Source organism: Spironucleus salmonicida, chromosome 6 (genome assembly GCF_000497125.1).
Source record: "Spironucleus salmonicida strain ATCC 50377 chromosome 6, whole genome shotgun sequence".
Lineage (NCBI taxonomy): Eukaryota > Fornicata > Diplomonadida > Hexamitidae > Spironucleus > Spironucleus salmonicida.
In genome coordinates this window covers 1,304,781-1,317,587 of record NC_090601.1, presented here as the reverse complement: position 1 = coordinate 1,317,587, position 12,807 = coordinate 1,304,781, and the positions used below count along the sequence as shown (strand labels likewise).

Here is a 12,807-nt window from a genome sequence, read left to right as displayed (position 1 = left end):
GCAATATTAATTCACATAATATCAAACATTCCATCTAAACCTTCTTCAACTTCTCTAATTCCTTCACCAAACTCGTAAAATTAAAGTTTTCCTGCATCCTTCTTAACCCAACGACCTACTATTGGTGAAAAATGCCATCCACGATTCTTCAAGCTCAAACCAGCTAGATATTGATCTCTAGATTTATTTTTACTAGAGGCTGCATAGAAAGCAACTTCAGCAGGTATCTAATCAAATATTTTTGTCTCTAATTTAAGGCAAGTTTCTTAAGTAACTGACTCTCCTGGTGTTGATAATTTCATGACCTAAGGTACTTTAAGTGCTTAAGAACCAAGAGGATCCTTTAATAATAATTTTTTGGCTTTTTCTAGTCTTTAATTTAATTCTGGGTTAGATAATTATGTTTCTTAATTTTAATATAATCTAGGTTAAATTTAATTATCCAAATCTCTCATTTTTTAGCTCATATTAATTTATAAGCTTCTTTTATTCATCTCTAATTAATACTATAAGTAATGATTTCTTGTACTACTGCTATAAAGCTAATTTTCCTAAATCAGTAATAGCTATTCCGTTGAGAGATTACCAATTAATCCACATGACTCATTATTAGTCCATTTTTCCATTATCTCCACGCCTGTTAAGTACTCACCAGGAATAATATTTGTTAAATTTTGTTGTGTAGTAGCATTAACTGCAAATGATTTTTTAGTTAATTGTACAGGTTGAGATATAGTCTACATTTTTAATGGTTCTGGTTATAATAATTTCTAAGGTGGAGGCTCAATTGATAACTTTGTCTATATTTAAGGTGGTTTATAATACTCTGGTGGCGAAATTGATTCTGTTGACTAGTGAGGAGCAGCTATTACTTATTTTGGTGGCCCTATGTATAGTTTTTATTAAATACTCGAGGATTCTGTGGGAGAAATAGTTGCTGGGGGAGAAATTAATAGTTTTGGAGATAATATTGAGATTGGAGCAGGTTATTAAACTAGAGTTTCAGTTTAAGAGCTTGTCATTAAAATTTTCGGTTATGAGTTGTTAACTATATCTTATTCCGAAGATTCAGATTCATGCCCCCCTTATTCAATAATAGAAATAATATCATCATAAATTTCAAAATCTAAATCCTAATATCCAGAAGAAATAGATTCTATAAACTCGTCCACTAGGTCTTTGAAGTTATCAACATCTTCTGCTTCAATAATAGATTCTTCTAAACCTTATCTAATCTATTGAAGTATATTTAAATGATCTTTATATGTGCCAGCCTATTATTCTCGCTAACGTTTTTATTTTTTTCCACCTTCATCCTCGAGCTTTGTAATTTCTACCTATAATTTAGTGCAACAATGATCTGCCCATGCAATAGCAGCAGCTCTAGGCCCTGTGCAGTAATCTTCATCTCCACCTTTAGATCGGATTGATTTTTCGGAAACTTTAAATCGTCTCATCTCTGCTTCAATTAACACCCTAGCATTCGATAGTTTAGTATGGTATTCTTTTAATGTCGGATCATCTAACCATACTCTAACTTATGATCTAAGTTTCTACAACTTTTATAATTGAGATCTCAATTGCTATTCTTGCTTAGAGTTCACAGAAAATTCCCCCCACATAGACTCAAATTCATCTAGTCCTTCATCAATCTAGCGTAATACTCTATCTATTTCTGAATTTTATTAACGTTTATTTTTTGATTTTGACATATTCAAACAATAATCGGAACGGGAATTAGATTAATATTATATATTTAATATTAATATGTACAGTAGAGTAGTATTTAGTATATAAGTATATAATATCCATTTGTAGATTATTGTAGTAATAATGGACACCTCTCAAAAAGCATATCTCCGATCCAGAGCAATTTAATATGAAAATTTGGTATCTACTCGCTCAGATATACTCCTTAATATAGTTGCATTATTTTTATTAGCCTATTTCGATTTATAACTAGAAAAACCAAAACTTCTCCCAAAATACTCAATTATTATTTGCCTAGTTATAATAGTAATATTATTTTAGCTAATTTTGATCCTTTATTCCATTGTTTCAATCCGAATTCGACGTAAGCTAGGTGATAACATCTTCATCACAATCAACCTCTTACGAAGCATTCTAATAACATCAATAACGCTAATTCTGATCACTTTTGCAGGAATTGACTTTGGCGTTGGTGAACTCTACTCAGCATTCTTAGGGTCCGTTTTAGCATATATTTTCACATTTTTAGCTACAATTTGGTTCGCTACACAGTTAAAAATATTCTGAATCACACGCACAGCTCTTAAAGCTTTAAGAAAAGTTTTATTTTTCTCTGCTTTTCCATTTAGTCGCGCAATTTTTCGGCTTCCTCAATAACGCTTTCCTGGATGCCCATCCCCCGCGCGACCTCGATACCGTAGCTCTTCCCCTCTCCGCTTTCGTCGATTTCGTACTTGTTCACAACACTCGAATTCTATACAAAACTGGTCATATTGATCAGCGAAATGCCCAGAACTGCCGCTAGCGCTTTAACGGGTGCCGAGTGCGTCGCGACGATTCCGCATACACCCATTTTTTGTATTTCAACGCAGACGCCCTGCCCCAGCGCGTCCCCTTCAGAGCTCTCAGTCCCGCGGCCGATTTCGTCGATCAGCACCAGGCTTCGGCCCGTCATACTATTCGTGAGGAAACTGGTCTCTAGGCACTCCGCCGCGAAGGTCGAATTCGCGCTTTTGCTGCCTCCAACGCGCGCCAAAACGGCTGAAAACGGCACCAAAACGGCCTCTTCGGCGGGCACCGGCGCGCCGATTTGCGCCAAAATCGCGAGCGTTCCGATGAGCCGCAGGACGGTCGACTTGCCGGACGTGTTGGCGCCCGTCAGAATCGCAGGTTTTGAAGCGGAAAACGACTGCTTTTGCCAGGCGGTTTGCGTGCTGAAAGCGATCGGGTGGACCGCGTTCCGGAAGCTGAGTTTTGAGGCGCTGGCGGTCTGTATCTGCGGGAAACACCAGGGGAAATTCGCGTGCTTGAGAGGCAGGATCGCGAGGGAAATCGCAAAATCGAATAGGGCGATTTGGGCCGAAAATTGGGCTATTTGGTCGATTTTGAGGTAGCTCAAAAATTCAGAAATTGAGGTTTTGAGCATACAGTTTTGACTTTGAATTTGATTTTCCACTTCTTTTTAGAAAATTTCAGGAAATGCGAATTTGTGGACGGTTTGGGTGGAGGCAATGTAGGTTAATGAGTGTTTTCCCTTGAAGGCTGACAGCAGCTGGTCGGTTGAAAGTAGGTCGCGGCCTACAACTAGAAACTGGTTAGGGGCTGGCGTAAAACCTAAGAAGTTCCTGGAATCTTTTGAGGAGAGCGATTTGGCGAGGATTGGTTATGTCACATAAGAAAGCTTTAATTCCCGCAAATATGACAGTAGAGTGTTTTAGAACTCGTCGGATTTTTGTTTTTGCTATTGAAAATTAGAGTTTGAATCGTGCAAGTGTAGTTCTTTGTTTATTATTTAGAAGTTTTAGTTGAACTAATCAACAATTTGTTGAATGGATGCAACATTTACCCTATCGATAAAAACGGTGTAAAATTGCTCAGTTAAAAGCTGATTCAACACGTTAATTCCCTTTTAGAAAGAGACGATTAGTACCTGAAATTAATTGATTGGAAATTTTACATTTTCTGCTTATTTGATGATATAATGAGTATATTTTTCATAATCAATACATTATTTCAACTATTTTTGAATTTGCTTTAATTGTTCGAGTGAAACTGATGCAAAGCTTTAGATTAGTTTTTGATATTAACATATATCTTCTTTCATGAAAAACGGCCTTAAAACCTACTTTCTAAGCATTTAAAACCCTTATTTTGTTTATGTGAAATTTATAGTTTTGAGAAGAGAGTATCCAGTTTTACATTCCAAATTAAGTGAATAAATTGTTGACGATGGTAAAAATACATTTTTCGTTATATCATCTTATTAAAACTCCATTTAATTCAGTTTACCGACTCTCATATAACTTAAGTATTGATTTAAAATTTTTGGAAAATGTGAAAATTTTCCTTCGTTAACTAACTTTTCAAAATAACTTTCGGGATAGTACGTTACACAGCTCACATAAATTTTTGCAATCTATGCTTTTTATATATCACTTGTCAATACTTCTGCAGGCTAAATTAAAATTAATAGTTATTATAAATCTTCATCTTCTGGAATTTCAAAATGACTAAAAGATTACTTTATAAGGTCTATAAAAATAGCACTATTAGTATCTAAAAATAATAAACCATACGCACTAGATGACAAAAAATCAGGATCTTATATTAACCCTGGACTTAAAAGATAAGAAATTTCACGTTTTTATATTTTGAATCTTGGGTCCTATTATTCGAACTAGAGGGCCACACAGATACGTCGATTGAGTTAAAGAGACCTTTTTATGAAGAAATCACCTTATACCATAGGAACCCCTGACATTACCATATTTTCATGTTTTTATACGACTTTTAGCTATAGAAACTGACCTCCAAAGCTAGCATCTTGTTCATATAGTTCGTAGAATGCACCATTTTGTAAAAATAGAGCAGTATCAATTTCAAGTTGATTTCTGATGTAATTATATTACTTCAACATTGGCGTTTCTTTGGTAGGTTTGAATAATATTGGATCTGCATCCTAGGCTATTGGTGATGGAGAATAGAACCGAGACACATCAATAGAATTTTACGGAGATTAATTAGAAGGAGAATATGCTGGAGCTATATGAATAGGCTTTGGCGAAGGTGTTTTTAATATTCCAACTGAAGCTTTTGGATTGATTGGTTTTAGAACAGGTGTCTTAGGTATTTGTTTCTCTTCTTTTTTAATAGTAATTTCTTATGATTATGTGTAAGTTTTTGGTTTTAAGAAGTCCATTATACTTTTCTGAATTGGTGGCATTAATTTGGAATGGATAAATAATTATAATATTAAATGAGCAATGAAATTATCAGAATCAGATTGAAGTTAATGCTTCTTAAAACTCTATCCATACTTGTTCAATTACTTTATTAACCTCTTCAAATGCATTTTTGACTGTACTAGTATCGCTACAACATCCATCAATAGTTTAATAACATGCGTTAGCAATATTAGATCCATACTCAACGCTCAGCTTATCATTAGAAACAGGAACTGAAACATTAATTCCAAATTTCATGGATTTTTCATCATCAGCCAATACAAGATTTTACAACGCAATATTAAAGTTAATTAACACAGGTTATTTTCCTAAAATAGGAGCCCCTTTTGCAGGAGGTTTTTCACCTAATTTACTTGCTGGACGTGACTCATTTTATCTATATATTTCTAATGATTCTGCATCAGCAACAGGTATTAATTGTGCTTTTGCAAAAGGCTGCATTAACTATGGTTTAGGATTATTTTGTGCAGAAAGCAGTACTTTTTAATCAATTTTAGAAATATCAAATATAATTTACTTCGAATTCAGATTTTAGGTGAGACACTTAACACATTTAACATATTAACTCGCAAAAACCTCATCTGACGATGGTTATATCTAATCAATCTCTTATAAAAGAACCAGCTTACGGGTTTCTGCGACCGGAGTTTTAACTTTTGCTTCTTTTACAGGAACTGTATCATCTTTCGTGAAGATATCTATCAATGTTGATATTTATAATGACACTGATGATGAGTTTGGTATTGATGGATATAATGAAAAAAGCAGATGAGGAACCAAAACTGATAATAATAAGAATTAAATCTAAAGTGAAAATTCTTAGTCTTGATATTCTGCATATTGTGAAAGCTGAACTTTCATACTATTATAAAATTATAGACCTTATTCTAAAAGTTATGCTTTCTTCTCAGGTAATGATTTTAAAACTGGTCTAACTTTATCATACAAACCATTAAAATGCTTTAAGAACTCTTCTTTAAACTTTTAAGATTACAAAACGCTTGATGATCTTTATTATGTAAATAATTAAATTATTAATTTTTAACTATACTATCTATAATTGTTTAGTATTATTTGCATAGTACTATCTCTTTAAGCAACAATAGATTAGCATTTGATACGAAGATCACTAAAACTTTTATCCAATCTATCAACCATCTTATTGATATAGTAATTAACCCAGTCTTATTCAGTAACACATTTTTCACGAATATTGTCCTTTTAAATAATAATTCCTGGAAATTTAGCAATTAACTAATTATACTCTGAAGCAAATTAGGTTCCAATATCTACTGTGTCGTTATTTACATATATTTTGTTTTTTGTTTCATATTTATTCGAACCAATAAACTAGTTGGTATTACTACATAAATCTAAAATTTATTGAAATTCCATTTTGTCCTTATTCACAAATAACTTATCAATCATAGTAACTAGTGATGAAAACAATCCGAAATACGAATTAAATGCCTTCTATCTCTACTAATATTACTCTAATGCTAATGTGTAGTTAGAAGATTTCAAATAAACAACTTCTGTAAGTTGTCTTTCATAAGAAAGTAAGTAGTAGATAAATTCTAAATTTAGACTATTTTATACAAACTAAGCTGACTTACTCAAAATTTATTAATCATTAACAAATGTTAGCTATTTCTATGAACTAATAGAGCTTTTTGATCTAGAATTATTTTTCATAGTAAGACTTTGTAGTACAGATTTGGACTATTTCATATCTTCATGTAAATATTACAGAGCAAATAATTTTTCTCCATTTTTAATGTTTGCCTTAATATTATCAAGTTACGCATCTAGTGATGTGAAACGACCGGTTATCAAAGCCTATAATTTACTAGTCTCTCTTTAGACTAATACTTATTTATTATGTTATTAAATCTATTATGTATTGCATGTTTCTATAACTTTAGATAACGATGTTATAACTCGTTTGATTAAATAAATATCCTATGAAAACTTAGATTCAATGTCCTATTTCATCATATCTAATTATTGAATTAATGATATTGTAATATTTAGCGTTGGGTGTGATGTAGCTTTAGAATTTTCAACGATGACCAATTTTTATGGGATATTGTAAGAATTAAGAAGAAATGCAACAGTTTGGTCTGCAAAACTAAAGTCACAAGAAACTTCATTATCACTACCCCATTGTGAAATTTCTTATAATTCCTTGTCTAATTATCTTTACATCATAAGTATCTATCTCATAACTTATGGAATAATTTATGTTTCTAATTTATTATTTATAGCATATACATATGCATTTAATTATTTTAAAATAATTCTATGAACTTATTAAGGAGAATTTTTTAATTCTTTAACAACCAAAGGTAAAAATATCGTCTCAAATTCTTTTTAGGTAGCTCTTAATAAAGGAATCGATTATCCTAATGAATCTTAAAAATAAACACTTTCTACCTACCCTGTTTAGACATTAGAAATAAGTTAAACATATTAAGCAATGTTATTCTTAATAAGCATAGAGTCTGCTTATTATTGAAAATTATTTTCAGTTTTCTTTGGAGCATCCTTCTTACCTTTAACTTCTTCTTTAATTACCTAAGTATTTTCTTATACAGGGAATATTCTTTAACATATTGGTAATAATTAATCATATCTGCTATCACATTGTAGATGCTCAACTGAAATATTTGACACTAAGTGGTTAACTTTTTCAATTAAACGCTACGAAATACCATTTCTAATAGCGAACTATGATTCAATAGATTGAACAGCTTATTACACATAAGTCATTTTATGACTCTATAATTAAAGCAAAAAACCATATGTATCCTAAGAAGATTTTTGTCTGATTATATTACCTTCGCGCTTATAATGTTATAAACATTTATATGACTTTTCTAAAATCTAGGCAAGCTCAACAGAAACTACTTAGTTTACTAACATTTGTAAAATTGTTGACTGACCATGAGTAACAAGTCTAGCATCTGTCCAAAATTCTTTTATATTATATGGTTTTGGTAATATTATTTAATCCGTTTTCTATTCGACTTTTTGTTTCCCCTTCTTGTCTTATTGCGCAGATACTTTTCTACTAGTAGTACCTGTACCAGGCCTACTGTTTTGTCTAGTCTATGGAGCAGTAATTGTAGGAGTTGAGTCTAAGCAACCAATTGTTTCAAACATTACTTCATCTATATCAATTTGATACTTTTCTGCAAAAGGTATCTTTTTCAGTTCTTCATAAGGTAGAAGTTGATACACTAGAGTTAAGTAAATATTCTACGTGTCCTATTCTTTTTATTATGGTACACGAGTATGCTGTAGCTTCTCTATTACATCTAAAGGTAGTTCAACTATTTAATCAGGTTCTTAAGGTTCTGGGGGGATTTCCTCATCGTCAGTATCTTTCTTTTTACTTTTATTGCGCTTTTCTATTGCAGCTTTCTCTTTTATCCAATTATCTTTGCTATCCTTTAGTTTTTACATCGAAACTTCGTTTAATATAGATATATAGCTAACTTCCCATTGTTTAATCTACTTATGGAAATCTTATACAGATTAATTAAAAGCTTTTCTTATTCCTTCTTCCTGCATAAACATTAAAATTGCAAGATGCATTAGTAACCTAATATCAGCTGTTATTTTCAGTTATATTTATATCTGGCCATTTTATGTTTATACATTAACAATAGTTTATCCTATTTCTGCATTAAGCATAGCATTCATAACAACATCATCTTTGCCTTTTTTAACCTCTTTTTTCTTTTCGTTAGGATCAGTTATAGATATTTTGATTGCTTCTCCAATTTATTCTGCAGAAACATTATCCTATCCAAATGAAAACCCATGATCTTTAATATATTAAGCTTAATCTATATTGTCAAATAATGGTAAATCCATATAAAGTCCTTGTTCGTTTAACTAATATTAAACAGGTTTTTTAGGATCCTATTTTTTCTATTCCACCTTCTTGACGTCTGATTTCTTCGAGCTACTGCTTCGCTAAGGTTAGTTGGAATCTTCTTTAATAGAATTTTATTTTTCGCTAGCTCCTTCTTTCGAAAAATCTTAATCTCTTTCGTTTATCATCTCATCTAATTCTTTAATTTACATTCGACCATTATTCCATTAAACACTTTTCTTGCATTCCAAGCTTTCGCATTTAAAATCTGTACCAACAAGATGTTAAATATATAGTTAAACTTCTTCAAACATCTTGTCTGTTATTATCTTAGAAAAAATATTGTCCTCATTAACAGTCATAACTTCTAATTAATTTTATCTTTATTTTAACGCTAAATCCATGGCTTAAATCAGTTTTAAAGCTATCTCTGACATTTTTTAAACCTCGTTTATATTCCATATCTTCTTATATTACACACTAATTGTGTTGATACATCCATTATAGCGCTGCAAGTCACGTTAAAACCTAGTTTCCAATGAATTTAAAACCTTATCAAAATAACTTTGCATTATTATATCATTTGCGTGACTTTCTAATTTAATTTTTTCAATAAAACTGAACATTATAACAATCCCAGCAACATAAAATCCGTTATCTTTCATCTAAAGTTCACTTTACTACTTTAGAAGCTCAATACGTTTGTTCCAGCGAGTTTCCCAGCCCTATAAAATCATCTCTACGTACTGGGTTCCTGGCATATTAATTTGTGTGAGCGCATCAATAGTGCGATTTTGAGCCTCCAAAAGCGCATTGTAGACCTCAGAATATGTAGAATACAAATTTTTAACTCCGTACCTAGCCTCATGACGGCCTTGCAAAAATACACGAATTAGAGCGAAAAGTTCCACTCTTTTTGCACCATACACACCACTCATAGCATCATGAACACTGGCACTGATCTATTGGTTCTGGCAGTTACAGTCGTTGACAGCGGCCGTTAGAATATTGTTCCACTCGTTTTACTGAATTACGAAGTCCCGGAAGTCGCGAATTAGTACTTCAGCGGCTACTTTTCTTCGGTTTCTCATAACTTATTGAGCACGAGCCAGGAAATCATTTTTCGTGATTTGGGCGCGCTCCTGGGACGAGATGATAAAGTCCTGCTGATACTTGATTAGACGAACCTACTTGTCATTAAAATCGTCTAATGGTATCAACAAGAGACTGGTTATTTATTCTTCGGTTTATGAGTTAGTAAATAACTCATCAACAATATGTATGGTTTCAGTTGTTGTTGAAGAAATCAGGAGGTCATTTTACCTGTTAATTTTATCAACAATAGAACTCAAAAAGTCTGTTGTATCATCTCGAATTTAGTTCATTTGGAGAATGAGCTTGATTGGTTTGATTTAGTCATCATCGATGTATTTAAGATACTGGCATTCAAAAGAACTCATTTAATATTAAAAATCCTCTCTAGTTTTAGATAGATCATCGTAGCTTGCAACAATCAGTGTGTCTAAATAGTGCACAAAATTATTAATTAATAGTTGAGATTAGCTTTCATGCCTTTAAATGTAATTTTATAAAATTGACTGCTCAGGATTTTTTGCAGCTGTTGCATATGAGAGATTAGGAGATTTAGGAATTTCAAATTCAGGATTTTTCACACGCTGAGTTAAAGAAGAAGTTTTAACGGTTTATCTTGACCAATTTTTCAAGGTTTAGTGTATATCAAGGGGTTTTGCCTTAGTTACTGTTTAAAATGTATTCATTCTCTATGCCAACGTGAGTGTACGAAGGTTTTCGGAGTCCTAGAACTTTTGCGGGATCATGAATTATGGAATGGGTACTCTATATTCATATAATATACTGTTAATGAAAAATATATGTAATAGATTAGAAGAGCTTGGAACATTGAGCAGTAGCTACAATTATCTCATAAGGTTACTTTATAGTTTGTGTCGGCAATAGAAAAAAGTAAGTACTTCTATTGTTACTCTCAATATAAAGTTATTAATTTAAATATGTTATCGGGCAATTAGACAAAAGCAAATTTAAAATTTAACATTATTAATTACTATATTAATTAATAATATATAAAAATATCACATTTTTATTAACTTATATTTTGATTTGATTATAAGATATTGTTTGTAACATAATATAAAAATGTCAGGTTTATTTATGGTTTTATAAACTGGTTATTTGTTTACTGAATACTAAACCGTGTATACAGATTGCTTCAAAAATGAAACTGTCGCAGAGTATAATAAGAATGTTTAATAAATTAAAATTCTGCTATTTCCAACTTTTAATGAATCATGCTAAGCTTTAAGCTAACCTATATAAGCTTCACTTATATTAAAAAATGCTACTATTCCTATTATTTATACTATAGATTAGTAGTATAATTATGAAAATACAACTGAATTATTGTTTTAAAATATACCAGATTTTGTGTCTGAATCATTTATGATCGTGCATATTTACACTTATTCTTTAATTACTGAATTAAATATATACTATTTTGATGAAATATTATCAGAAATTGCATCATGTTATACAAAAATTAGCGCAATGACTGTATCTTCTAATTCTTATACATTAACTGTCGATTCCACAGGGTTATGTAGACAATAAATCGAAACATAGAAAAATTCAGCTGGGGATATTACATCATAAGTTATTTAGGGGTAATTGGCTGTCGATGGTATTTATGCGGATATAGATTTTAAGTAATTTGTAGATTCATATACACTTATAGGATAAAATTTTACATATACTGGAAATTCTGTTTTCCCTGGTATTAGAGAAAAAGCTGTTGTTTATGGAAGAATGGTACTTACTGTACAATAAGGTGCAGCAACAATTACACTTACAACTTTCATTGATTTTGTTAATATATAAGGTATGGGTGTTAAGTTTTATGGGGATATAAATGTAGGAGTTTCATTAGCTAATACTGCATTTCATGTAAATGTACCAAATATTCCTGATTATGATAAAATTAGAGATGCTGTTAATAATATAGGATTCACATATTATATAAAAAGATTAACAGTAAGCGCGGGGGGAGGCTAAATTATTTTAGAATAATCTTTTACTTCTACTACTTATAATGAAAAATAGGAAACTACAATATATGCATGTGATTCTGGGTCATTATAAAGCTAGTAATAGTGTAGAACTGCTTTTAATGCAGCAATAGAAGAGGGTGGTACTTTTTATTTCGATACTTTATTTTATTAGAATGACGAATTTAAAAATGCAGAAAAAACTGTAATTCCAATATATAGTTCTTGTTGGACTCAAGCTTTCATATAGCAAGAATATGGTTAAATATGTCTAGGTTTAGTTAGATAAAAGTAAGTTTTTGGATGCATAATACCTATTAAATAAACACTTGATTTTAATATGTTATTAAGATTTTAAAAGAACGGACAAGTCATGCCTTAATAAATTAACTAATAAATTTAATTAAATGTTAACTAGTCGGAATATTGCTATGCATGTATTGATAAATAGTTGTGTGCAGATATCATTGAATTATTGAAAGATCATACAATTATGATTGAAGCAAAATTTACTAGCGTAAATTCATAATAAAACCTTAATCTAATGATAATAACATAGAAACAATAATATTCTGACTTTCTAATAGTAAAAGCCATTACGGTAACTATTGGTTGTGTATACATTATAACTTGTCTTACATTCTCAATTTATGGAATTATATACATCTTAAAAATATAGAAGAAGATGAAGCAAAGAAGTAAAAAATGAGCAAGTTATTTTAATTTTACACACTATAAAAATATTAATATGAGCGTCAATACTTCATTAATGTAACATTTATATGATTGTTTTCATCTATTATTCTTAAAAAACAATTTTCTATCTTCTATTTAGCATCACTTACATTTACCAACTAACCTTATTATATATCATTATTCCTATTTACTA

General features: G+C 31.0%; 5 protein-coding genes across 5 annotated transcripts; 2 read left to right on the top strand and 3 right to left on the bottom strand. All coding sequences in view use genetic code 6, as the record gives it.

Annotated features, from left to right (window-relative positions):
- Nucleotides 1-11: 11 nt before the first annotated feature.
- Nucleotides 12-1,712, bottom strand: SS50377_26407 (CCR4-NOT transcription complex subunit-containing protein; the record flags this gene model as incomplete). Its single annotated transcript, XM_067910215.1, has 1 exon — nt 12-1,712. The coding sequence occupies one exon, from the start codon at nt 1,710-1,712 to the stop codon at nt 12-14; it is 1,701 nt and encodes a 566-aa protein (XP_067762971.1).
- A 55-nt stretch (nt 1,713-1,767) lies between these two features.
- On the top strand, nt 1,768-2,277 carry SS50377_26406 (Transmembrane domain-containing protein; the record flags this gene model as incomplete). Its single annotated transcript, XM_067910214.1, has 1 exon — nt 1,768-2,277. The coding sequence occupies one exon, from the start codon at nt 1,768-1,770 to the stop codon at nt 2,275-2,277; it is 510 nt and encodes a 169-aa protein (XP_067762970.1).
- Nucleotide 2,278: 1 nt separating this feature from the next.
- On the bottom strand, nt 2,279-4,933 carry SS50377_26405 (Mismatch repair protein; the record flags this gene model as incomplete). Its single annotated transcript, XM_067910213.1, has 1 exon — nt 2,279-4,933. One exon carries the CDS (start codon nt 4,931-4,933, stop codon nt 2,279-2,281), a length of 2,655 nt encoding a protein of 884 aa, XP_067762969.1.
- Nucleotides 4,934-4,988: 55 nt separating this feature from the next.
- On the bottom strand, nt 4,989-10,676 carry SS50377_26404 (uncharacterized protein; the record flags this gene model as incomplete). The annotated part of the gene is made up of 1 exon (XM_067910212.1): nt 4,989-10,676. The coding sequence occupies one exon, from the start codon at nt 10,674-10,676 to the stop codon at nt 4,989-4,991; it is 5,688 nt and encodes a 1,895-aa protein (XP_067762968.1).
- A 337-nt stretch (nt 10,677-11,013) lies between these two features.
- SS50377_26403 (uncharacterized protein) lies at nt 11,014-12,627 on the top strand (the record flags this gene model as incomplete). Its single annotated transcript, XM_067910211.1, has 1 exon — nt 11,014-12,627. One exon carries the CDS (start codon nt 11,014-11,016, stop codon nt 12,625-12,627), a length of 1,614 nt encoding a protein of 537 aa, XP_067762967.1.
- Between the last annotated feature and the right edge of the window lie 180 nt (nt 12,628-12,807).